A 25,084-nucleotide genomic window follows, 5' to 3' on the forward strand; every position below is an offset into this window, starting at 1 on the left:
CTTTCTGAGCTTTGCCAGCAGCTGGGCTTTTCTTTCTCTTCCAGCCTTCACCTGGGCTGCTGTTCAGCCCTGCCTCTCTGATCAGGCTCAGACATAGGCCTGGAGATGCTGACAGGCATAGGAACCTACCAATCAGAACCAAATATGGGTGCTGTGAAGAACCAATGGCTGTCTAGGAGGCAGAGCTTCTGATGCTCACTGGCACAGAAACCAACCAAATCTGGGTGCTGTAGGGAGCCAGTGGCTGTGGAGCTTTTGACGCTGGCATAGAAATTGATCAATCAGAACCAAATTGGCCAGCAGAGGAGGGCAGTTAGGGATGATCAGGTTGGCAGACAGAGGAAGTTAGGGGCGGGCAGGCAGGCAGGTGAGCAGTTAGGAGCCAGTGGTCCCAGATTATGAGAGGGATCCCCAACTGGAGAGGGTGCAGGCTCGGCTGAGGGAACCCACCCTCCATGCACGAATGTCATGCACCGGGCCTCTAGTATATAATAAAAGCCTAATATGCTAAGTGTCTGGTTGACCAGACCAATCAAAGCATATACGCTACGGCCTCTTAACCACTCACTATGACGTGCACTGACCACGAGGGGGCAGACAGTCAACTGGTTGACAAGTTGCTATGATGTGCACTAACCACCAGGGGTCAGACAATCTGGCCAGTAGGTAAGCTTGCTGCTGGGGTCTGGCTGATCAGGACTGAGCAATACGGGCCAGACACACCCTAGAGCCCTCCTACAGTCCCTCTCCAGCTAGCAAACCTCTTGCATCTCTCTCTGGCCCTGAGTGTGCAGTGGTGGGGGTTCTCGACCTGGCCTGTACCTTCTCACAAACCAGAACCCCTTGGGGGATGTCAGAGAGCCGCTTTGGGCCCAATCTCACAGGTCTTATATAAAAACTAGAGGCCCAGCTGAGACCAGTTTGGCTCAGTGGTAGAGCGTCGGTCTGCCACTGAGAGGTCCCAGGTTTGATTCCAGTCAAGGGCATGTACCTGGGTTGCGGGCACATCCCCAGTAGGGGGTGTGCAAGAGGCAGCTGGTCGATGTTTCTCTCTCATAGATGTTTCTAGCTCTCTATATCTCTCCCTTCCTTTCTGTAAAAAATCATTAAAATATATTAAAAATAAATAAATAAATAAATATAAATAAATTAAAACTAGAGGCCCAATGCATGAAATTTGTGCAAGAGTAGGCCTTCTTTCCCCCTGCTGCTGGCATCAGCTTCCCTCTGGCACCTGGCACCCAGGTTTCCTTCTGGCCACCGGCAGGCATGTGTGTCCTGGGCTTCCCTAGCAGCCCGGCTTCATATGGAAGGTAATTCGGAAGGAGGTCCAGTTTAATTAGCATATTACACTTTTATTATTAAAAATGGGGTAACAGTAACTATTTTTCTTTTCTCACATAACCATGGTGAGGTCAAATGAAATATTGTATGTGAAAGAGCTTTATAAACATCTAAATAGTTTGCTCTGGTAAATGTGAGCTCCTACTGAGTGGCTGTAAGACACAGCCAATGTGGCATGAAAACACAACTCCTTGAAAACCACAGATGTCCCCGCCTGTAGAGGAGGCCCCCAAAGCTTTGTTAGTTTAGGATATATATTTTTTTTTAACTTGAAAGCTTTATTTATTTTTTTTTCCAGCAAAACAAAATAACATGTTTATCTTTCTTACAAATAAAATAACATGTTTTTCTTAAAACAAAAAACAAGAACATCATATTTTAACTAAGTACACCTATTTGTCAGAATGTAATTTGTTACTAACCCACCTTACTTAAGAAAAATCTTAATTGTTGAAAGTATTACATATATTCCTCCTTTCACCCCATTGATCCTTTCTAGCCTGCCCCCACCACCTAATTTTTTTAAATAAGAGGAATATTCATCAATAAGCATTAACTCAGCAAGTACAGAGACTTTAAAGAATGGCATCTCACCCGGCTGGCATGGCTCAGGGGTTGAGCATTGATTGACCTCTGAACCAAGAAGTCATGGTTCAATTCTCCGATCATGCCCATTTTGGGGGCCCAACCCACAATGTGGGGCACACAGGAGGCAGCCAAACAATGAATGACTCTCTCCCATCATCAATGCTTCTCTCCCGCCCTCCCTCTCCTTCTCCTCTCCCCTCCTCTCTGAAATCAATAAAAATATATTTCAAAAAAAGAATGGCATCTCTTTCTAGTGAGTCAAATCTCAGAAATGCAAAAGACTCTCTAACCAACCATGGTCTTAGGTATGAAAACACAGAGATTGATAGGCTGCCTTCTTTCTCTTTATGTCATCAAGACTGATAAAGAAAAGACTTGGTCAACAGCATTAAGTAAAAATGAAGATTTCATAAGGTAATGATATATAAATATGGCTAATATGCGAAGTGTCCCCTCAGGAGTTTGATCAGGAGACCAGGAGTTCAATTGTTCACTATGACATGTGCTGACCACCAGGGGGGTGGCACGGAACATGGCAGGTGATCAGTGGCAGTGGTGGGACTCTGAGGGAGCCGAGAAAGGATGAGGCATGGAGGTGGGGTGGTAGGGAACTGCACAGCGGTAGCACACGGGTGGCAAGGGAAAGAGGAGGCAGGGAGGTGGGGAACCTGATTGGCCCTGATCGCCGGCCAGGCCTAGGGACCCTACTGGTGCACTAGGCCTCTAGTTCACGAATAAATATTAATAAACATGGCTAATTGTTATTGAAATATTTTTACATTCTTTCTCATTTGTGAGAAAAACAAGTTTGTAAATGTTTTTAAGTCCTCCATATACTACATTTGGCTAAAAAAAAATCTCAATACTATCGTTTCTAACTTACAAATATTCTAAAACCAGATAGAAAATTTGGGGGAGCCAATATACCTAAATCAAAGATATGATAAAAGCAAATATTGCCTCAAATATTTGACCTCAAATCACCAGAATAAGATGGACTCCTCTGAACTGTATGTTCAACTTGGCAAATGGAGTCACTGCAGTTAGCTACAAAGCAAAACCAGCAGAGTGGGTATACAGGTGGCTATTTATGAGCCAACAGTGGTTTGTCCCACAGTCTCTGAGAAACTGAGAGCCCAGTAGTGGACTAGACCCTGACAGTTACTAGGCCAGCGGAGTAGTAATTATAGAGGTTGACACATAAAAAATTCCAACAAGTTTTATCTACGATTACTATACTGGCAGCTTACTGACTATATATATTTACTTAAATGTTTGATTATGGGAAAGTTAAAATATATATAAAAATAGAACACTATAATGAATCCCATGTACGATCACAGATTGGTACATGGGATTCAATAATTAGCCAATCATGTTTCATCAATACCTTCTACCCATAGTATTCTGAAACAAGTTCTAGCTCATATCATTTCACTTATAAATATCTCAATACTAGTGGCCTGGTGCACGGATTTGTACACATTAAAAAGAAATTAATTAGAAGAAATATTTTAATATTGCTATTCATCCTTTCTCTATAATAGAAGTGTTAGCGATGAAAGAAAATTAGTAAAATGTACATGAAAATAATATATAAATTCATTAACAAATAAACCATAACATGATATAACAACAAAGACATATGAAAACAACAAAAAGATGATGTAAAAACAACAAAAACATGAGATAAAAATGACTGATAAGTCGATTACATTTATTCTAATATCTCCCTGTATACCACATTAAATAAAAAACATTTTCAGCCGAAACAGGTTTGGCTCAGTGGATAGAGCGTCGAGCATCGGCCTGCGGATTGAAAGGTCCCAGGTTTGATTCTGGTCAAGGGCATGTACCTTGGTTGCAGGCACGTTCCCAGTGGGAGGTATGCAGTGGGTAGCTGATCGATGATTCTCTCTCATCGATGTTTCTCTCTATCCCTCTCTCTTCCTCTCTGTAAAAAAATCAATAAAATATATTTTAAAAAAACAAAAAATAAAAACATTTTCAGAGCGCTTGACTCATTTCCCTTGTGATGAAGTATTTACAACTTTAACATCACACGCTCTTTGAACTCGAGAGAGAGCAACAAACAACTCCATTTCATCAGAGAAACTTAGGGATAGGCAACATTGACATGTGACAGCACCCGCGTTACATTCCACCACAACTGTGCTTGACAACTGCGTCCTCCTTTACCTCATTGTCGCCAGGAAGGCAGTTCCTACCAGGACTGGTAGTACTTTTCGTGGACCGGCTTCTTTCAGCTTCAGAGGCGCGTTGTAATCGCTGTAATCGCAGCTCCTCAGCCACAGTCCGCCCACGACACCACCTCCTTTCCGGTTGTGCCTGCCGTCGTTTCTCAGACATATTCTTCCGGTAACGCCGGCTTCTCTCGGCCGCAGAGGCACGTTGTGCCAACAGCTGCTCTTCGGACATGTTCTGTCGGCGACAGCGTCGCCGTTCGCGTTGTGCCAATCGTTGCTCCTCGGACATATTCTGTCGATAACGCCGGCTCCTTTCGGCGGCGGAGGCACGCTGTGCCAGGAGCTGTTTATACATATTCTGTCCGCACCACTTCCTCTGGGCCTCGTCGCCGGGGACGATTCTGACATGAGTGCCCTTGGCACTGTCGCCGTCCGGGGCCCCACTGCTGCCCACGGAGGTGGCTGGGGAGAGGTGCCCGGTCACAGAAGCATAAAGAGCGATGGGCACCGGGGCTGCGACTGGCTGCTGCTGGCTCCCAGAATCTGCAGTAAAAGCAGCTTTATCCGCTGCATTATAATCCTCAACTGCAGACTCCTCGATGACGTCACTGATTTTCTGCCATGGCTCCAGCTCCCCCTCCTCACACTCCATAAACAGGCCCGGGTCCGCCATGCGCCCGCCCGGTGGTGGCCAGCCGAGGTCCGGCCTGGAGAAGGCGCCCTCGCCTACAGGAGACCTTATGTTTCAATGGAAACACGGCTGGAGTTTGGCTTCTCAGCGCGGCCCAGGGAGAGCTGCCAAAGAGCACTGAGGTACTGCTGGCGTGAACCTGGCCATGACTCAATAGTCCTCTTCATTTACTTCCTAAAGACAACTTACTCCACACGACTTCCCCTTACCGCTTCCGGTTCTTCCAAAGTACTGGGCTTCTCTGGGTCCCCCCATAGTTGCAATCCTACATAATAAAGAGGTAATAGACAAATTCACCCTCCCTGCGAAACGTCCTCACAAGATGGCGGCACGCACATGGTGGGGGCGGGGCCGGCGGCCGCTTCGCTTCTCAAGATTTCTGCCGGGTTTCCGCAGAGCGGGGCGCGGGGGGGCGGGGGCACCGAGCGGCCCTGCGGGACTCAGGGTCCTTTCGCCGCCCGCCCGCCGCGCGGGGCTGGGCTCCGGGGCTGGGGGCGGTCCCAAGGTCTCGCGCGGGTCCAGGTCTCGCGCGATTTCCCGCGAGGGGCCACTAGTCAAATAGTAAGCCTCCGGCGCTTTCTCTCTCGCGTTTGGGGCTGGGGGGCCGCGCCCGGCTCAAAGAGGCCCGAGAGCCACAGGCCCGGCTCAGCGTCCCGGAGAGCAGCCCCGACACCCGCTTCATCCTCACGCTCCCCCATCCCGGGCCGCCGCAGCCGCCGCCGTCTTTCAGCGGCCGGGCTGGCCTCGCGATTTATCAGCTTCCTGGTCTCCAAACGTGCGGAGACCAGCCTACACGTGTCCAGGGGAGCAGGGGATGGGCTCTGTTTGATACAATAATGCATGCTACATACAGGTCTATGTAGCATTTTTGTATTGACAGCGTGCACTGTAGCTGCTGTAATCCATGCTGAGCTGTAGCTTGTTTTTCTGATTTCCTATGGTCGGTAAAGGGTACTTGTGCATCTTCAGAATGCTTCTTGGCATGGCCATTCACACAGCTTCCACAGTGGACACTTGACCGAGTCAAACAGAACCAGAGGCTTCAGTGGGATGGGCACACGGAGCAGCACCGAAACGGCGGGGAGCCATTGGGAAACTTGGCTGAGTCCGCAGCATGCAGACGCTGGAGCTGCGGTGCGGACACTCCATGGCAACGAGGAGAGCGGCGGCGAGGAGGGCGGAGGCTCCGGGTCCGGGTGAGGTGGGGGCAGAGGGACTCCGAAAGGCTCTGTCTGTGGTCGCTTCTGGCTGGGCGCTGGGCTGAGGGCAGCTGCATCCCCAGCCCTTGCATCAAAGAAAGTTTGGGATATGTTTTATTTCTAGTTTGTAAGCAACCTGCAGAGTCCCCTGCCCCCTCCTCCTTCTCATAGGAATAGTCTAAGGATTTCTCTTTCCATTTGAACGCTGGATGCTGGAATGCCAGCCTAGGCAGGGTTAGGAGGTTGGCGGTGAGCCGGGGCTAACGGTCCAGTGTGTACTGGGAAACTGTGGAGGTCAGCATCACAGCCAGCCCCACCATTGTCTGTCCTCATTGGTTCAGTGGACAGGCTAATGAGGCCTATTCAGGGAGGTGGGGCGTGAACAATGGAGACAAATCTTTGCCCTCTGTGCTCCCAAAGGACAAATTGCTGGCAGGATTTCCCCTAGAGCTAATCAATTCCAGAATCATTCAACCAGGGTTTTGAGCCCCTTAGTTGCTGACTCACAAAGGGCCATACTGGTGCTGAGTACATGGGAAACCGTTTTCACTAAAGTGAAAGGAAATGAGATCATTTAGCAGAGAGAAGAGAAGACCAAGGGGGCAGCACAGGTCTGGCAGAAATGAAGAGAAAGGTTAAATTCCCCTTTCTGTGCAATAGCTATTCCCCTCTGCTGCACAGAGCTCTCTGGCTCTCTCATAGTCCTTACCCCTACCAAAGCCTGGCCTCCATTCCCCACCCCCTCACCTACTCGCCAGAAATCTTAGGTACTGATCATCAAAGCAGGAGGGGTTGGAGAGACCAGCCCACTGGTTTCCAACCTTTTCAGCTCCAATGACTGCTTTTTCCCCCCACTCCCAACCCCCCCGTCCCCCATGTGGGAGATTTCAGAATAGCTGTCAGTATGGAATATCTGCTCCTTTGGATAGGGCACTGGGCTAAGAATTTTCCCTTATTATTTCATGTAATGGCAACAAAACCACTGAGAAGTAATAGATATAATTCTTTTTTACATATGAGAAGGCTTAGAGTAAGAGAGGTGTGTTTGCCTGAAATCTTACAACTAGAAAGTTAGAATTGAACCTGGGTCTGTGTGGCTTTAAGAAACCAAATGCATATAAGAAGAAATAGCTCATGCCCCCAGAAATTGCACTTATATATGTCTCAAGAGAAATGAAAACATATGTCCACACAAAACCTTTTTTAAAGAAATGTTCATAATAGTCAAGAGGTGGAAACAGCTCACATGTCCATCAACTGATGAATGAATAAACAAAATGTGGAATATTCATACGATGGAATATTATTTGGCCATGAAAAAGAATGAAGCTAGTGGGATATCTGCTACAACATGGATGAACTTTGAAAATGTTTTGCTAAGTGAAAGAAGCCAGTCACAAAAGATCACATAATAAGGATCTAGTAATATTTATTTTTTTTTTGTTGTTTTTTTTTGACACCCAAATCTCTTTTATTTGGGGAGGGGGGGAGGTTGGAGCCCTGGGGAGGAGCGGGCCCCAGGCCCTTTCACTGCACGGCTTGTTCATTGGCACTGCTTCCTGAGTCCTGTGGCTTCATCACGTCAGGCAGCTCTGGAGGGCTGGAGAAGGGCTCAATGCGCAGAGCTTCAAATGCATCATCTGCCCGGAAGGCCAGCCCCACGGTGGCTGGAGCCTGTGGCCTCGCTGTTTGACTGGTGAAGCCACACTCGCCCAGGGTCTTGCTGTCATCCAGAAGTTGGTCATCCTTGTACAGCCGCTGCTCGTCGGGCGGCCGCTTGAGAATGCCCTCGACGATGCGCTTCAGCTCCAACACGGTGCTCGACTCCTTGGCGTCCGTGAAGATGGTGGTCTTGTGGCGCCGGATCATAAGGAAAACGTCCATCGCAGCAGCTGCCTCTCCCACTCGACGCGCCGGCGCCAGGATCTAGTAATATTTAATGTCGTTTTTTAACATTCGTTTAAAATCTTGCTTGGCGTTGACTTGTATTGACATAACCTTCAAATACGTGGTATCTACAGAACGTGTGAAGTGCAATTAACAAGTTTTGCTTGAAAAAGTTTGTGTTTGGTTTGGTTTTTGTTGCAAAACTAGGGCTAAGAAGATGGCAGATGAAGAGCATATTCGGCACTGCATGCTTTACGAGTTCCAATTAGGAAGAAAAGCAAGTGAGGCTGCAAAAAACATCTGTAGTGCTCTTGGTCAAGATGCAGTTAGCGCCAGAAAATGCCAGCGTTGGTTTGAGAAATTTCGCGAGGGAAATTTTTCGTTAGATGACAAGAGTGGTCGAGGCCGTGTGTCCAATTTTGATCAAGAAGCTCTTCAAGCTCTTTTGGTGCAAAATCCTCAAATTACCCAACAAGAGCTTGTGACAACTTTAAATTGTTCACAAAAAACAATTTCCAGCTGAGACCGGTTTGGCTCAGTGGATAGAGCGTCGGCCTGCGGACTGAAAGGTCCATGGTTCGATTCCGGTCAAGGGCATGTACCTTGGTTGCGTGCACATCCCCAGTAGGGGGTGTGCAAGAGGCAGCTGATGGATGATTCTCTCTCATCGATGTTTCTAGCTCTCTGTCCCTCTCAATTCCTCTCTGTGTAAAATCAATAAAATATATTTTAAAAAAAACAACAACAACAATTTCCAATCAATTGCATGCACTTGGCAAAGTCCAAAAGTTTGGAAAATGGGTTCCTCATGAGTTGACCGACAACAACCGTAATCAAAGAGTCACAATTTGCAGTTCGCTCCTCTCTCGTCAAAACCATTTGCCGTTTGTAGAGCAAATTGTTACCGGAGATGAACAGTGGGTGCTGTATGTTAATTTGAAAAGGCGGCCTCAATGGTTGGACAAAAATGAGGCCCCGCAGCCCACGCCAAAACCTGACTTGCATGCGAAAAAAGTGATGTTGTGTGTTTGGTGGAATTTTAAAGGAATTCTTCATTACGAACTTTTACCATCTAACCAAACCATTACAAGTGCAGTGTATAGTGCCCAATTGGAAAGGTTAGCCCAAGCTTTAAGAGAAAAAGAACCCGCGCTGATTAATCGGAAGGGCGTAATTCTTCACCACGATAACGCACGACCGCATACTGCAAGAATCACTGCTGAAAAGCTGCGCCAGTTGGAATGGGAAGTTCTCCCTCAACCTGCATATTCTCCTGATATTGCCCCTTCCGATTACCATTTGTTTCGTTCTTTGCAAAACTTTCTTCTTGGGAAAAAATTTAATAATGAAGAATGCCTCAAAAATGCATTGACCGAATTTTTTGCATCAAAATCACAAGAATTTTACAACAGAGGGATTAAAATGCTTCCTGAGCATTGGGCACAAGTAGTAGAAAACAACGGCAACTATATTGTTGATTAAATTTTGTTGTATTGTTTAAATAAATTCGATTTTAAAAAGTATTAGAAAACGACATTAATTATTACTAGACCTAATATATGACTTCATTTACATGAATTGTCAAGAATAGCAAATATATAGATACAGAAAGTAGATTAGTGATTGCTCGGGACTGGAGGAGGGGTGGGAGATAAGGCAGAGATTCCTAAATGGTATAGGATTTCTTTTTGAGGTGATGGAAATATCCTAAAATTGACTGAGGTGATGGCTGCACACATCTGTGAACATACTAACCATTGAGTTGTACACTGTAAATAGGTGAATTGTGTGGTAAGCAAATGACATCTCAATAAGGCTATTTTAAAGGTATCACTGGTGCTATGACTGACAGGTTCCTTGGCTCTGTCTCATGAAGGTTGAGAAGCAGAAGCTGCACAGTGCAGGGAAAGAGCAAGAGGTTTGGAAGCAGTGGCCCTGGACAATTTGTTTATTTATTGGAGCCCTAGCTCATTTGTAAACTGGGGCTAGTAAGCTCATCTCACTGTGTTGTTATGGTATATGGGAAGCCCCCAGCCCCTCCAGTTCTAAAATTCCCTGATTTTGAAGTTTGAGGCTTGAGTGAAGTGGTAGAGGTGGGAGGTGTCTATAGACAGAGGGGTTTCCATTGCTTTGGAATCACACCCACAGGAATCATCCTTTCCTGTGAGTACCAAAGGCTGGCCAAGACAAAGGGCTGGATGGCAATTTATTGTCCTCTGTCACCTGATAGACCCCAAGTGAAGAGACTAGGTAGAAGCCACAACACGAGGCGGGGTTGTGTGGAACACGAGGGACAATCCTGCTAACTTTGGAAGTTAGTGGCAACCAGAACCAGGGGAGAGGTGAATGAGAGAGCTAAGAGAAGGCCAGGCTCCTATAAAAATGTGGCTGTTGCCTGGCCAGTGTGGCTCTGTGGTTGAGCATCAACTTATGAATCAGGAAGTCACAGTTTGATTCCTGCTTAGAATGCATGCCCAGGTTGCAGGCTCGATCCCCAATGTCAGTAGTGCAGGAGGCAGCTGACTGATGATTCCTTCTCATCATTAATATTTCTATCTCCCTTTTCCTTCCTTTCTGAAATCAATAAAAAAAAAATTTTTTTTTTTTAATGTGGCTGTTGTTAAGGCAGTGGGATGGGTTGGATGACTCTGATGTATTTCTTTCCAACTATGAAGTATCTGCCAAAATACAGAGATGCTTTTCTGAAAACAACTGGAGAATAGAAAGATGTACTGTATTTTTCTGTGTATAACCTCCCCCACCCCTCAATTTCCAACCCCAAATTAAGAAATCAATATTTTAAACATTTTGTTGGTTTTCTTCTTAAAGGCCTTCTTCTTTTTCAACATCTTAAGGAGCTGTTCTTCCTGTTTTCTCCACTGTTTGATCATACACTTAATAGGAGGAGGTCCAAATTGTCTCTTTGCAGCTCTATAGAGCATAGCTGATTACATTCAGTTTGAATTTTGCAGAGTAAAACAATCGCTTACCGATATATATCTTTTTATTTTTTGGGCATCTTTATGGGCTCAGAACATTTTGGTCCCTGTTGCACCTGCGCACTCTCCACTTCCACCTCCAATTACCGCATCAGCTGACATCAGTAACAATAAGGCTAGTGGTTGGAGGAAGCCTGTTTGACAAGGTATGGGCAGGTATACAGCCGCAGAGCTCCCTCCTAGGCTGGCTTCTGTGTATAAGATCCCTTCAATTTTCAATCTAATTTTTTTTAAATAGCATCTTATACACAGAAAAATATGGTATGTAAAAGCTAAACAAGTAAACAAAACAAAAAACAACTTGATAGCAGAGGTACTTAAATATTAGGAAATGGTATTAGCATGTTAGTCATGGTGGTAAAGTACAGTCAACCTTCATTCTTTTTTTAAAAAAATATATTTTATTGATTTTTTACAGAGAGGAAGGGAGAGAGAGAGAGAGCTAGAAACGTCGATGAGAGAGAAACATCGACCAGCTGCCTCTTGCACACCCCCTACTGGGGATGTACCCACAACCAACATACATGCCCCTGACCGGAATTGAACCTGGGACCTTTCAGTACATGGACCGACGCTCTGCCACTGAGCCAAACCGGTTTCAGCTCAACCTTCATCCTTTACAGATTTTTATACTTTGGATTCGCCCGCTCACTAAAATGTGTTTGCAATTCCCAAACCACTGCTCACAGTGCTTTCAAGGTGATTCACAAACATAAGCAGAACAGCAAAAAATTTGAGTCTCCCGATGTATGTGCTCCCAGTTAAGGTCAAACAAATGCTCTCTGCCTCTGGTTTCAGCTTTCATATTGTAAACAAGTACCTTTTGTGTTATGTGTTTTGCATTGCTTTCCTTTGGTAGGAGAAACTGCCATATGAAAAGACCCTCAATGTAGTGCTGCAGTGCTGTCTAGTGTTCCTTAGCACCAGACGGCTGCAGTGTGCCTTAATGAGAAAATAGGTGTTAGAAAGATTTCATTCAGTTAGGAGTTGGCCGTGAGTTCAATGAGTCAATAATATATATTAACATATCTTTAAATAAAAGCACACATTAAAAAAGGTTATGTGTAATCTGTATGGGATCTATTTTTGAATTCATTGTTAAAGAGACATACCAATATAATATGGTAAAAACAATATATTATTCATCCTTTTATTCCTAGCACCTACGTAAAAATTTGACTAATAGCTAGGCTTTCATAAATAATATTTTGGAAATTTTAAAAAATTTAAAAGGTTACGTATTGATTGGTTGTAAAAAATGTTGTGACCAGGGGCTCACAGGCACCTAACCCTATATTTCCGCTAAGAATAGTAGTTTAGTATGCACTATTCATGTTTACCATTTTTATAGAATACTAGAGGCCCAGTGGATGAAATTTGTGTATGGGAGAGGGGTTCTCTCAGCCTGGCCTGCACCCTCTCCAATCTGTAATACCACAGGGATCAGGCCTAAACTGGCAGTTGGACATTTCCTTATAATCCCGGACTGCTTACTCCTAACCACTGCCTGCCTGCTTGCCTGCCTGATCACCCCTAACTACACTCTGCCTGCCTGCTGACATGATTGCCCCCCCGCCAGCCTTATTGCCCCTATCTAGCCCCTTGCCGGCTTGATCACCCCTAACCACCTCTGCCTCGGCCCCTAGCATAAGCCGCTGTCTGGCCTCCCTCTGCCAGAGGTGACCTGGCCCATCAGGGGAAGGCACTGCCCCCATCACCCCACTGCTGCTTCCACTGGCGGCGACCATGGCTGCCTCAGTCCAGGCCCTCATAGCTGGGCATGGATGCCTGAGCCCTGGGCTGGCCCTGAGCAGTGGGAGCCGCCATCTGCAGCTTACCTGAGCCTCAGGCAGCTGCTGCGGCTTTGTCCGGGTGGTCATCTGGAAAACATCCACCCTAATTAGCATATTACCCTTTTATTAGTATAGATAACTACTGCAGCCCGAACGGTATGGCTCACTGGTTGAGCATCAGCCTATGAATCAGGAGACCGTGGTTCTATTTCCAGTCAGGGCACATGCCCAGATTGTGGGCTTGATCTCTAGTAGGGAGTGTACAGGAGGCAGTCAATTAATTATTCTCTCTCATCGTTCATATTTCTCTCTCTCCCTTCCTCTCTGAAATCAATAAGAATATATATTTTTAAAAAGAATATAATTACTGCAAATAAGAACTGACCATATATTTATGTATTTTTCATTCATTACTTTAATGCCCACAGAGCAAATATCTGTATTTGTTTTACAGATAAGGAAATCAAGGTTATACATATTAGATTGTGTGGTTTAAAGCTAACATGTGGAAGTGGCAGGATTTGAATCCATTTCTCTCTAACTTTGCAAAGGGGACGGGAACTTTCTCTTTGAACTGGAATGCCAGTTTCTGGGAGGAGTGGCTAGGCCCATTAACAGGGCTGGTGAGCAGGTTCAAGGAGAACTGAGTTTAGCCAAGAATAGTATATACTATAGAATTAGTGGAGAGAAATGGTGCATCCCCTGACGGCCTGATCACCAAATAATTTTATTAACCAATGTCATCTATATAATTTTATTAACCAATGTCACCCCAATAAATTTAATTTTTTAAAAAGAAAAGAGCAGTATATATCTAAGAAAGGAAAGTGGAAGAACTGAACACAATCTCCAGATCCTCTGCTCTGTTCAGACTTTAGCTGAAACAGTGGGAAAGATCATCTGCAATCATCACAAGAAGGAGAGGAATCTGGAGAGGCAACACATCAAGAAACAGTGGAAGGAATAGGCATTGTTCCACTTGGAAATGAGAGTGGGGAGGCGAACAGGAGGCATCTTTAAATACCTAAGGGCAAGCATGTCAAACTCCTGGCCGCATGCACACGGCCCACAAAAATACCGTTATATTTTTGTGGCCGAGCCAATATAATGGTATGTAAGAAACGTTTTAATAAAAATTTCATAACTTAGATTTTTATAACATCCTGTTATACAAAATTATTAATAATGAACTACAATGTTCACTAATGACATATTACTATAATCGTGTTGCATTTATTTCCCTTATGTGCCTTACTTGCAGATGTACCATTTCTCTTCACTAATACTAACAGTGAATATTTTAGCAGCCGACTGCCATGACATTAGTCTTGTACTGACTTGTTTGGGGTGCGCAATAGGAAATATTTTGCTTTCGGAGAACAAGAAAAGTAGGTTTATTTGTTTATTAATGTGTATGCAGTTACTCAGAGTTTGGTAAGTTAATGTTTAAGAAAAAATGTTAATTTTTATTAAAATGTTCTATTATTTTATGTTAACAATTACTCATTTATTTCAGTCCTTTGTATTCATGTATCCATTGAAATAAACCTATGTTTCTATGAAAATTGAAGCTTTTGTTTTTTTGCAACCCACATAAACTTTTTTTTAATATATCTTTATTGTTCATATTATTACAAATGTTCCTCATTTTTCTCCCTCCATTGCTCCCCTCCACCAGGTTCCCACCCCACCCTCTGCCTTTTCCTCAACCCCCCCCCCCACATTGTACTCATCCATAGGTGCACAGTTTTTGTTCAGGCTCTTCCCACACATCCCCCCAGACCCCTTTTCCCCCAAAATAGTTAGTTCACTCCCCTTCCATACCTCTGATTCTATTATATTCAACAGTTAATATTGTTCATCAGGTTTTTTAATTCCCTTGGATTTTAGTTTCACTTGTTGATAGTTACGTATTTGTTGATCATAATTTTTATCTATATCTTCTTCCTCTTCCTAAAGAACCCCTTTCAGCAATTCATATAATTCTGGTTTGGCGGTGATGAACTCCTTTAGCTTTTTTTTATTTGTGCAGCTCTTTATCTGGCCTTTCATTCTGAGTGATAGCTTTGCTGGGTAGAGTATTTTTGGCTGTAGGTTCTTTTTATTCATCACCTTGAATATTTCTTGCCATTCCCATCTGGCCTGCATGGTTTCTGTTGAGAAATCAGCTGACAATCATATGGGTGCTCCTTTATAGGTAACTACCTGCTTTTCTCTTGCTGCTTTTAATATTCTCTCTTTGTCTTTTGCTCTTGGAATTTTAATTATGATGTGTCTTGGTGTGGTCCTCTTTGGATTCCTTTTGTTTGGGGTTCTGTGCACTTCCTGGACTTGTAAGTCTATTTCTTTCCCCAGGTGGGGGAAGTTTTCTGTCACTATTTCTTCCAGTATGTTTTCGGTGTCTTGCTCTCTCTCTTCTTCTGGGACCCCCATAATTCTGATGTTGGCTTGTTTGAAATTGTCCCAGAGGTTTCTTACACTATCTTCAACTTTCTGGATTCTTTTATCTTCTTGCTTCTGTGGAGGAGTGTCCTCTGGCTCTTTGTGTTCCAAATCTTTGACTTGATTCTTACGATCTTCCATTCTGTTTTTAGGACTCTGTATAATATTTTTTATTTCAGACAATGTATTCTTTATTTCTAGTTGTTCCCTTTTCATATCCTCATAGGTCTCGTTTATTTTATCAGCCTTTTCTAGGAAATTCTTGAAAAAACCTTATAAGCGTGGTTTTGAACTCTATATCCAGTTGCTTCTTTCCCTCCATTTCTTTTGTTTGTGATCTGTTTTCTTGTCTCAGCATTTTCACAGCTTCCCTGAATTGGTAGGGTGGCTTTCTGTGCTAAGGTGTCCTATATGGTTTAGTGAGTCAGCCTCCCAGTTACCTGATGTGGACAGTCTTGGTATAGCCCTTTGTGGGCTGTGTTTGCAGTCTTGTTGTTAAGCCTTGCTTGTTGTTGGTATCACTGGGAAGCATTGATCTCCAAGCCAATTGGCTTTGAGGATTAGAAGTGTCTCAGCTGGGAGGGTTTCTGTATTCCGCTTGAATGGGGCGGAGTCTCAGGGTGGCACAGACAAGCTTTGTTGAATCCTGCACAATTGGTTGCAGGCACGAGCACCTCTTTGGTATAGGCGCAGACAAGCTTTAGATTCCTGAATGTCACTCCCTAGGAGAGTCCCATTCACTGCAAACGAGAAAGCTAGCCACTGGAAGAGCTTCTGTGTTCCACTTGGATGGGGCAGAGTGTCAGGTAGTGCAGACAAGCTTTATTCAGCTCCTCCCTACGAGGGTCTGGTTTCTGAGTCCCGCAGTAATGGCTGCTGGCTTCACACACCTCCGAGAGATCTCTGCCCACTGCCTGACAGTCTGGCCTCTCCTTGTCTGAGGACGTCTATCAGTGCAATAGGGTGGTTCTGTTTTCCTCCCAAACAAGAAAGCTTGCCGCCATGCATTAGTTGTCCGCCCTTTCCGTGTGCAGGGAGTAAGCTAGTAGCGAACTCAGTTCACCCTCTCCGTGCTCCGCAAGCAAGCAGGCAGCGAAGTAGGGCAGCTGCCTTTTCACGCGCAGAGTTCTCTGTACCTTCACAGTTCCTGAGGTTCAGCATGCCTTCTCTCTCCTTCCCAGATGGTAGAGCCTCCTCTCAGCCAGACTTACGGCGCTTCAGGGTGATGTTTCCCCTGTTTTTCAGTTCTAAATTCAAATTTGTTGTGGTAGGCTGCATTCGGGTGTCTACCCTATGCCACCATCGTGGTTTCTCCCCCATATAAACTTAAACCTTGTTTATTTGGCCCATGTTAGCCTTTGAGTTTGACATGCTTGCCTAAAGGAAATGAAGAATTAAATGAAAAGCAGAACTAGAATAGAGGTTGAAACTTACAGGGAGATTTTGACTCAATGAAAGATTTTGACTCCCTTTCAGCACCATGTGACCTCTTTGCTTTGCCCTTTAAACATAGGGTTGACATATTTAGCAAATTAAAATACAGAATGCAGTTAAATTTATATTTCAGACAAATGACAAATAATGTTTTAGTGTAAGTACATTCCATCCAAAATTTGGGATATACCTATACTATGTTTATATCTGACTTCTCTGACTTGGGATTTACTAATTCTGTCCTCTACTTAATCTGGCAACGCTACCTGGAGGCTTTATTTTTTTTATTTTTAAATTTTATTTTCCTTGAATAAAGGAATAAATAACTGGTCACATTTAACCCCCCTATACTGCCTCCCAAATTTCTTCCCCTTTGTTAACCATCAGCTATTCTCTATATCTATGGGTTTATTTGTTTTGTTTTTAGATTCCACTACTATAAAGGCTTTAAAGAGCCCCTGGCATTACATTTTGAGGAAGTGGGCTCTATGTTTGGGAAATATTCAACGACTTGTGTCCGAGGAATGCGTAGGATGGAAACGGGACTATAATGGTCTAAGTAAGTGATTGCCCTATTTTCTTAAGACACCTCCTCCTCCATTTTAGATCAGCAAAACTATAGAGAGATACTACTTATAACAACCACGGGTGTCCATGACAGGTGCTTTTGGCTCTAATGGCAGAATGTTTTATCAGACCTGGGGCTGATTGATAGACATATAGTGTTGGTTTTTTGTTGTTGTTGTTGTTTTTACTATAATGTTGATTGCTAGTGAAATTCCTTTTTCATGCAAGTTGATTAATTAATATGTCCATGCCTGGGGAGAACGGTGGCAATCTCTTTCTGCACCAGGGCATGAACCAAGAGGCATACAACATTCCCAAATAATTGTTTTATCTGTCAAAACCCATCTTGTACTTCTCTGAGACCGTGGTTAGTCATCCTGATGCCTGTTTTCCTATGCTGCCGCCGGAACTGCTTTTCTGCTTGTTTTGAACAGACTGTGACCAGTTCACCAAGGATTGGAACACGGCAGCAGTTGGTCTGAGAGGAGAGACTTGCAGTCACTGACTGTTACCCCACCCTCAGCATCCTCTGCAGAAAAGGAGAGGCAGGACCTCCAAGGTCATTCCCAGAGATTGTGCTTCTAAAAACAAGTCTTAGTGGTCTTTAGACATCAACTAGTCTTTCAGCATCCTCCTGGCCTTCAGTGAATTAGTTTATGTTCAATGGGACTTGAGCATTTAGCTCACCTCCCTCAGTGTGGAGATAAGGAAAGTTAACTTCATGGTAGGTGACAAGGTCCAGAAGTGGCCTTCCATTCCTCCTCCTCAGTGTACCGTGTCTTTCTCACTCACTTTCACTAAAATTTCTCAAAGTTCTCCCCTCAAAATGACAGAAATGACAGAAGGCAGGGCTGAAGTTAACAAAATGAATAAAAGCATTCAGGGAGAGCATGCACTGCACACTGGAGTACAGACTGAAGTGTACACAAAGGGAGGGTCCTCGGCTGTTCGTCCTTTTCTGGAAAAACTCCTAGGAGACACGAGCTTTGCCATCTCTCTAAAGACAGGTGCATCCAGAGTACCCCAGTTCAGTGGGATACTCACTAAATATTACTAGTGATGCCCCAGTTCCTCCAAGAATAAATACTAGTGAAATCTCAAAGAAGGAATTCAATAAAACTCCATCCCAACCATTCTAAAGTAGGCATAAACTGTTTCACTATGTCCTTTCTTTTTATAGATAAACTGAACTGAGGGTTGAGAGGTAACGGGCCCAGGAATCTCTGGATTGTAAAGGACTTCAAGAGACTTTTGGCACTATTTTCAAGTAATAGCTCCATTTGATAGGTACACTATCCTAGGGTGTGTACTTACATGATGTACACAGATCCCCAGCCAATATGTGTTGAGTGAATAAAAAATAAAGAGAAAAAAACAGGGCTTTGGAAACGTAAGGATCCTGGTCCCGTCATTCACTAGTTGGTGAACTTGGGCAAGTTTTTAATTTCTCTAAACTTCCAGTTCCTTATTCATAAGATGCAGATGAACCACACTTTTTCAGGATTGTTGTGAAGAGAAAATGGCATAATAAAAGCAGTCAATGAGTGGCAGCTATTATTATTGTACCTGTGAATTAACACAAAACTTAGTAACATTGTGGCACTATGATTTTGTAGTCTTTTTCATGCAGACCCATTTTGAGTTAGTTGCTTTGTGTAACTGCCCACTCTGGTGGATACTATTTGATCTCTAAGAGTGTTTAAGGAGAGACAATAGCCAACAGTGGAGTGCATGCCAATTGTTTTATTTATGATGCCTATTTGATGACAACCCAGGAAGGAACTTATGGCCCACCTATGTGATTACTCTACAACGCGGCGGAAAGACTGGACAGCTGGGGAAGCTGCACCCCATTCGATGGGCTTCCGGTACTCCTTCTTGTCCAGAAGGTACTGCCTGCCGCGATAGTTGGGTAGCTCGTAGAAAATCCAGGCACCCTCCAGCACCTTACAGGAGTGGATTTCTCGCATGTGGAACTGCTCCATGATGGAAGGACAGTCTTCAGTAGTTTCATACATCTGACCATTAAAATCACCTTTCTCAAAGATCTGAATCTTATACTGGCCTCCACTAGACTAAAAAAAAAACACAGAAGGAAACAAACAGTAACCATATGGAAATCACCAGCAGGTCAGAGACTGAGAGAACAGGATGGTTCAGAACCCACCATCTTGAAATCTAGATGATCCGAACTCCCATTCCCACTGTGCACTGACTGAAGCAGCTGACTTAAAAACTTAATTCCTTAAAATCCTCAAGAGGTAACATAAGTGCTATGGAAATAATTAGGGTATTCAGTCTTAAGATGAACTGACCTAAGATTTTATTTAAGCCTCCACAGCCAAAAAAAGACAGCTTCCCTTTAAGATGTAGAAAAACCTCAAAATAAACTTTCACATAACACGAAGTAGGTTAGGGGGTCAGGGAGGCCTCCCCAGGGGCTGTCTCTGACATTTGGGTGAAGGTGTGCTGGGCAGAGGGAAAGGTTCAGGGAAGGGGTTGGACAGGAGAAGGGAGGTTAGACAGGCACTGCCCTCATTCAGGAGCACCGGGGGACCAAGTAAGGGCTCCCAGCAGGTCTGAGGTGATTCTGGGTCAGGAAACAGAAGCTTGAGGCCAGGCCAGAAGTTGACCCCACATCTGGCTGGCTCCCAGGCCTGTTCTCCTATCCACAATAGTGGACAAATTGGCTGGACACCTTCCCATGGAAATGCAAATAAAAACTGCAATGAGATGTCTGTGTACTAGGATGTCCAGCATCAAAAAGAGGGCCAGCCACAAGTGCAGGTGAGGGAGGGACAGGGAGAGCGCCACCAGGCTCACCAGATGGACAGCCCTGCAGGAGCCCAGGCGATCGCTGAGGCCCATCCAATGCTGGTACTCTGGGTACTCGCCCCGAGGTAGGATGTACATGTACCCGGCGAAGTTGGGCCTTTCATAGATAGCCCAGGTGCCTCCTTCCACTCGAATGGAGTTGCAGCGATTCAGGTACATGCGGAAATCTGTACAGTCGCAGTCACAGTCATAGTGGCGGCCTTGAAATTTTTTATCTTCATAGAAAGTAATCTGAAGTACAGGGCAAACCAAGAGAACTGAGGAGTTGGATGGCATCATTCATACATAAGATAAAAATTAAGAGCACACTCCCCACTTCAGAAATTCCTTCCTTCTCTATTTTTGCTCTACCTCTCCTTATAACATTTACCTTCTGACAGACAATTTTGGTTGTCAACAATAGGAATGAGTACTCTCTGAGGGCTTAACATAAAAAAAAACAAAAAGTGCTCTAATATAAGCCGGCAATTTCAGACTCAAGCTCACTTTTTGTTCCCACAGCTCACTGTACTTATCACATTACATAATAAATTATCTACTAATATGTCTATCTCTCCCACCGGACCTTCTAGTGGACTTCTTTCAAGGGTGAAAACCAAACCTCATTTGAACTAAAAACTGCTGTGCCTGGCACTTAACAGACCCTCAATAAATGTTTGGTGAAGGCGAATGAGTGTAAATGCAGACATTCACTCTAGGTGAAATGGAAGAGACATAGGAAAAATACACATAGACCTTAACTTGAGAGAACTTATTTTAGATGGATACAGAGCATGGATATATACCATATTATTTTCTGTATTATTTTATTGCCAAGAAAATTGTTGCAAAATAACAAAATGTTCTGTTTCAAGCTCTTCCCCAGTTTCTAACAGAATGCTTGGGGTACCCCCTTGGATCTGTGATGGCCTTGGAAAACATGCAGCCCTGCAAAACTGGAAGTAATAAACCTGGGCTCTCGAGCTGCATCTCCGTAATCAGCCCCACTACATTAGTCAAGCTGTCTCTGGGCTCCAAGTTCCCATTTGTCAAATGAAAGGGATAGACTACATTGGACGCCCTGGATGTGAAATAAAACTCGGAGCTTTGCTGGTTAAAATAGGGGATAGAGTTACAAGAAATAACCCAGAGCTTCACAAAACAGTGTCCAACAACTACTAGACCAAATAGGCTATAATTCCTCAATCCAAGATCTATGCTAGGTTATCATTTAAAACTGAAATCACAGGCTCATTGATTCAAAGTTAATTCCCTGGCATTAGGCCGCCACCTTGTGACTATTTGCTCTATCAGTTTAAAAGGAGAAAACCAGGAGGAGCAGAGCCAAATTGTCTGGAGGATCTCCAAGGTGAGGCTTGAAGGATTAAGTAGGGGTTTTTTCCATAGGCAAAGGAAAAAGGATAGCCTGTTCAAAGGAATAAAGGAGTGAGAGATTATGAGCCATTGTAGGGACCATTATATTGAGTATTTGTGAAGTATTAGGAAATAAAGGCAGAAAAGAAAAACAGGAACCATGCTAGAATCCCTTTGGCAATAATGTGGGAGATGTACCTGTTTATTATGGGCAAGGTAAGTGATGAGGGCCAATGGAAAAGCAATGGCAATGTGAATGATGATAAAACATGCAAAAGAAATTTAGGGTTTGGTGACTAATTAGATGTAGAGAATAAAGGCGAGAAGAAACCAAGAATGGCTCACAAATGGACATAAAACCTCATTCTCTTCCACCCCATGTAGTTCTTTCTAGATGGTTCCCTACTAATAATTATTTCCTTCCATCTTTATCTCCCCTCTTTGCCTTTCCCATTTCTTTCAACTCTTTTATTTCCTGTTCCCTAAAAGCTTCCTTCCCACCCCTAATTATTTACTTTATCTCCTTTCACCCCTTCCCAAATTCATCTCTTCCAGCTCCCTTTCCCATTTTAGCACAGCACATACTAGTATTTAAAGATACATGGTGCTCCTGTTTACAGATTTAAAAAACACACAAAACAAAAAAATAAACCAAAACAAAATAAAATAGCAGCACCACTAGTCACTGGCTCTGTGACTTGAACAAGCCATTGAATCTCTTTGAGGCTCAGTCTCTTCATTTGTAAAACTGGATCATCATATCTACTGCACAGGATTGCTCTGAGGGTCCAATGGGATAATGTAGATAAAGCAATTAGTTTAATACCTAGTTTAAAATTGCCAATAAGCTTTTCCTATAGATGTTACAGGAAAATAAGTTAATTAACTTGCTTAAGGTCACTATCCAATGATCAGTTAGTTGCAGGCAAGTGAGTGGACTGCAGTGCAAATTCCGGTTAGTGATCTGTGGTTCATTTTATTTTATTTTACTTTACTTTCCCTTTTGCTGTCTTCCTACCTGCACAGCTAACCTGTTTGACAAACAGCATTTACTCTTTTAGATACAGAACAAGACTGATCCTGAGTCTGAGGGTTTTTCCCCAAAACCTGTGGGAAGATCTTTAGTAAAATCAAGGTAACATTTCTATAAGTAGATAGACCCAAAGTCCTTAATTTAATTTGGTTTTCAGCCAACTAATCACAAGAAAAGAGGCTTTGCAAGGGATATGTTATGGGAAATAAAGTTAGTATAATGTTTTTCCTTCATTGTTTCTCACATTTACTGCCCTCTGCAAATGTGCCTGACTAACATCAATATCTGAGAAGTTAAATATGTTATATTCTACAAGGTCACCTTGCTGTCCAACCTCCCAGCAGAGCAGCTAACCATCCCAAGATTGAAACAAGGCACTGATGTTGCCATGGAACTATTAATGAGCTCCAGGACCAAGCTCACCTTTCAGGGAGGCCTTCTAACTCTCAGGGCCCAGAGAATGTTGCAAATCTACTCACTTTCCATTTGTAGGTCTATGAAGTCTACTCTATGGTCAGCTAATAGAAGGTTTTAACTCTTGGGGGTGGGAGGAAATTCTGCAGAAAAGGCTAAGATTTGTGCAGAAGATTTGCCTAAAATTTCAAAATTCCTCTTGTTTTCAAGTTGACTTTTTGAAAAATAGCCTACTAATCCAATGTGGCAGCAGAAAGAAAAGTGTCTCAAGTATTCCAGAGGCAAGAATTTGCCAAGCCCTTAACTCCTCTCATTAAACTACTAGCAAGACAGTGGGAAAGGGAGAATAAGAGAAAGAGATGCTGTTTTCTTTGGTCTAGCAAACAAAGGTTATTTAACTTAAGCAAAAGCCAAGACACTAGAAATGAGAGAGCACACCATTACTACTTCGGAAATCTCTGAAAGCAGGGATATTTTCATCTAAGATGGTTTTAAGGTACATGGATATCTCTCTAGGACTGCACATTCTCAGTGGGATGTGCTTGGCATATTATCAAGAAATTCAGAGAACTAGAGACACTCTCTCATTTTTCTCCTTCTGAATAACAAGTATGATTATTCTGTTTTCCAAAAGGAAAATTATCAGGCACTAACCAGTTCTAGAACACATTAATAGGTGTTCTCTAAAATGATGCAATGGGTTTGAAAATTTTCCAAGTAAAAAATCAGAGGGAAGGAGAACAAATCAGGAACCAATGGCTTTGCTTTAGACGCTGGTAGTGGAAGAGCTAAAAAGAGAATGAAGGAACATTCCCTCATTCCCTAAGCCCTACCTCGGGATCAAATAGCCAGTTCAACAATTGTAAATCACATATTTAAAGGCAATTTCTTAAGTTAATAACCTCTTTATTTGGGGCAAAGGGTAAGAGTAACTGCTTGAATGAAGAGGATATGTAGGATTTAATTCTCTTGATTGTTTCATCCACCTTGACCTTCTAAAATATTAATGGTTGAGCCTAAATTTCAAAAAACAAAATTTCCATTAAATACCAAAAGTTTTCTACTTCACATAATCCTCTGATCAGCATTCCTATTCCTGTGGAAGTTCATGGAATATTAGTTGCTGGAAGATAGTAATCACATATCGTATACTTGTACAGTATTCAACATAGCACCACACATACTGATAACCCCTTAACAAACTGATAATTCTGCTAGAGTAGAAAATATAGTATTTCTTAATCTTCTCTTCCTATCCCAACCTTCTAAACACTATCATACTCACCTGCAGGGAAAGTAGCTAAAGTTTTCTACATGTTTTTTTTTCAATGTATCATTAGGTAAAAAGAAAGCAGTTAGGCTAAAAATCAGCACAACCATTTACTTACCTTTGTTCCAGTTTTAGACATTTTTTGATGTGTTTCTCTAGCGCAGAAATCCAGGAATAGATTCAGAATTAGAGGCACAGAGACATTTATACTAGGTTGGTTTCAAGTCAAACATTTGCTTGGTCATGAGAATAGAATCCAAAAATTGAGTCAGTCATTCAGAAACTATTGATGGTTTCTAGAAAAACAATTGGGATTATGAAATAAAGGAAAGCTTCAGTACCCACTTTCATGCTTACCAAGCCTTGATGAAAAACAGACTTTGCTGAGTCAAGACACCAAAACTCAGCCAAAGTTTTTAGAATAAAAAATAAAAATGGTCCTCTTACTCGGTAAATTTGGTTTTCTAAAAGCAGCCATCTTGAAATCCTAAATATTTTTTTTTTCTTCAGTAGAACTTGCAGGAGATGAGTCAGAAGGATAAACTCTATTTCTGAACAGAAGTGGTATGTTGCAAAACAACAAAATTTACATAGCTTAAAAGCAATGCATGATCTTGTGTTTGAATAAAAAAATCACAACAAAGGACATCTTTGTAACAATTAGCAAAAATTTTAATATAAACTGTAAATTAGATAAATTTTAATATAAACTGTAAATTAGATAGTACTAATGTTAAACTTCTGAAATTTAATCATTGTACTATGACTAGCTAGGTAAGAGAATGTCTGTTTTTTTTTATTAAGTAGATGCTAATGTATTTAGGCATAAAGGCCCAAAATGTCTGCAATCTACTCTCAAATCATTGAGCAAAACAAAGTAATCTATATACATAAAAGACTAATATGCAAAATGTCCCTGTGGGAGTTCGACTGGGAGATTGGAAATTCTATCACTCACTATAATGTGCGCTATCCACCAAGGGATGGTGCAGAATAAAGAAAAGCCCCGAATGGCCCTGATTGCTGGC

General features: G+C 43.0%; 3 protein-coding genes across 3 annotated transcripts; all 3 read right to left on the reverse strand.

Moving 5' to 3' along the window:
* Positions 1-3,837: 3,837 nt before the first annotated feature.
* On the reverse strand, positions 3,838-5,589 carry LOC123652768 (ensconsin-like). The gene is made up of 2 exons (XM_045585193.1): positions 4,132-5,589; positions 3,838-3,886 (listed from the first exon to the last, which is right to left on the reverse strand). Exons 1-2 carry the CDS (start codon positions 4,810-4,812, stop codon positions 3,851-3,853), a joined length of 717 nt encoding a protein of 238 aa, XP_045441149.1. The 5' UTR covers positions 4,813-5,589; the 3' UTR covers positions 3,838-3,850.
* A 1,886-nt stretch (positions 5,590-7,475) lies between these two features.
* Positions 7,476-7,950, reverse strand: LOC118722476 (elongin-B). Its single transcript, XM_036443948.2, has one exon. It carries the CDS (start codon positions 7,911-7,913, stop codon positions 7,557-7,559), a length of 357 nt encoding a protein of 118 aa, XP_036299841.1. The 5' UTR covers positions 7,914-7,950; the 3' UTR covers positions 7,476-7,556.
* A 10,929-nt stretch (positions 7,951-18,879) lies between these two features.
* Positions 18,880-24,336, reverse strand: CRYGS (crystallin gamma S). The gene is made up of 3 exons (XM_036443943.2): positions 24,175-24,336; positions 19,975-20,217; positions 18,880-19,226 (listed from the first exon to the last, which is right to left on the reverse strand). Exons 1-3 carry the CDS (start codon positions 24,193-24,195, stop codon positions 18,954-18,956), a joined length of 537 nt encoding a protein of 178 aa, XP_036299836.1. The 5' UTR covers positions 24,196-24,336; the 3' UTR covers positions 18,880-18,953.
* Positions 24,337-25,084: the final 748 nt, after the last annotated feature.

This window comes from Pipistrellus kuhlii, unplaced genomic scaffold, assembly GCF_014108245.1.
Source record: "Pipistrellus kuhlii isolate mPipKuh1 unplaced genomic scaffold, mPipKuh1.p scaffold_m20_p_2, whole genome shotgun sequence".
NCBI lineage: Eukaryota > Metazoa > Chordata > Mammalia > Chiroptera > Vespertilionidae > Pipistrellus > Pipistrellus kuhlii.

Excerpts from the sequence above, each read along its gene's own strand:
- LOC118722476 (XM_036443948.2), bottom strand. The coding sequence starts at position 7,913 with ATGGACGTTTTCCTTATGATCCGGCGCCACAAGACCACCATCTTCACG.
- CRYGS (XM_036443943.2), bottom strand. The coding sequence starts at position 24,195 with ATGTCTAAAACTGGAACAAAG. Across the intron at positions 20,218-24,174 it reads TGTCTAAAACTGGAACAAAG|ATTACTTTCTATGAAGATAA; the intron begins GTAAGTAAATGG and ends CCTGTACTTCAG. Across the intron at positions 19,227-19,974 it reads CCTGCAGGGCTGTCCATCTG|TCTAGTGGAGGCCAGTATAA; the intron begins GTGAGCCTGGTG and ends TTTTTTTTTTAG.
- LOC123652768 (XM_045585193.1), bottom strand. The coding sequence starts at position 4,812 with ATGGCGGACCCGGGCCTGTTTATGGAGTGTGAGGAGGGGGAGCTGGAG. Across the intron at positions 3,887-4,131 it reads GCCTTCCTGGCGACAATGAG|AGAGGAAGAGAGAGGGATAG; the intron begins GTAAAGGAGGAC and ends ATTTTTTTACAG.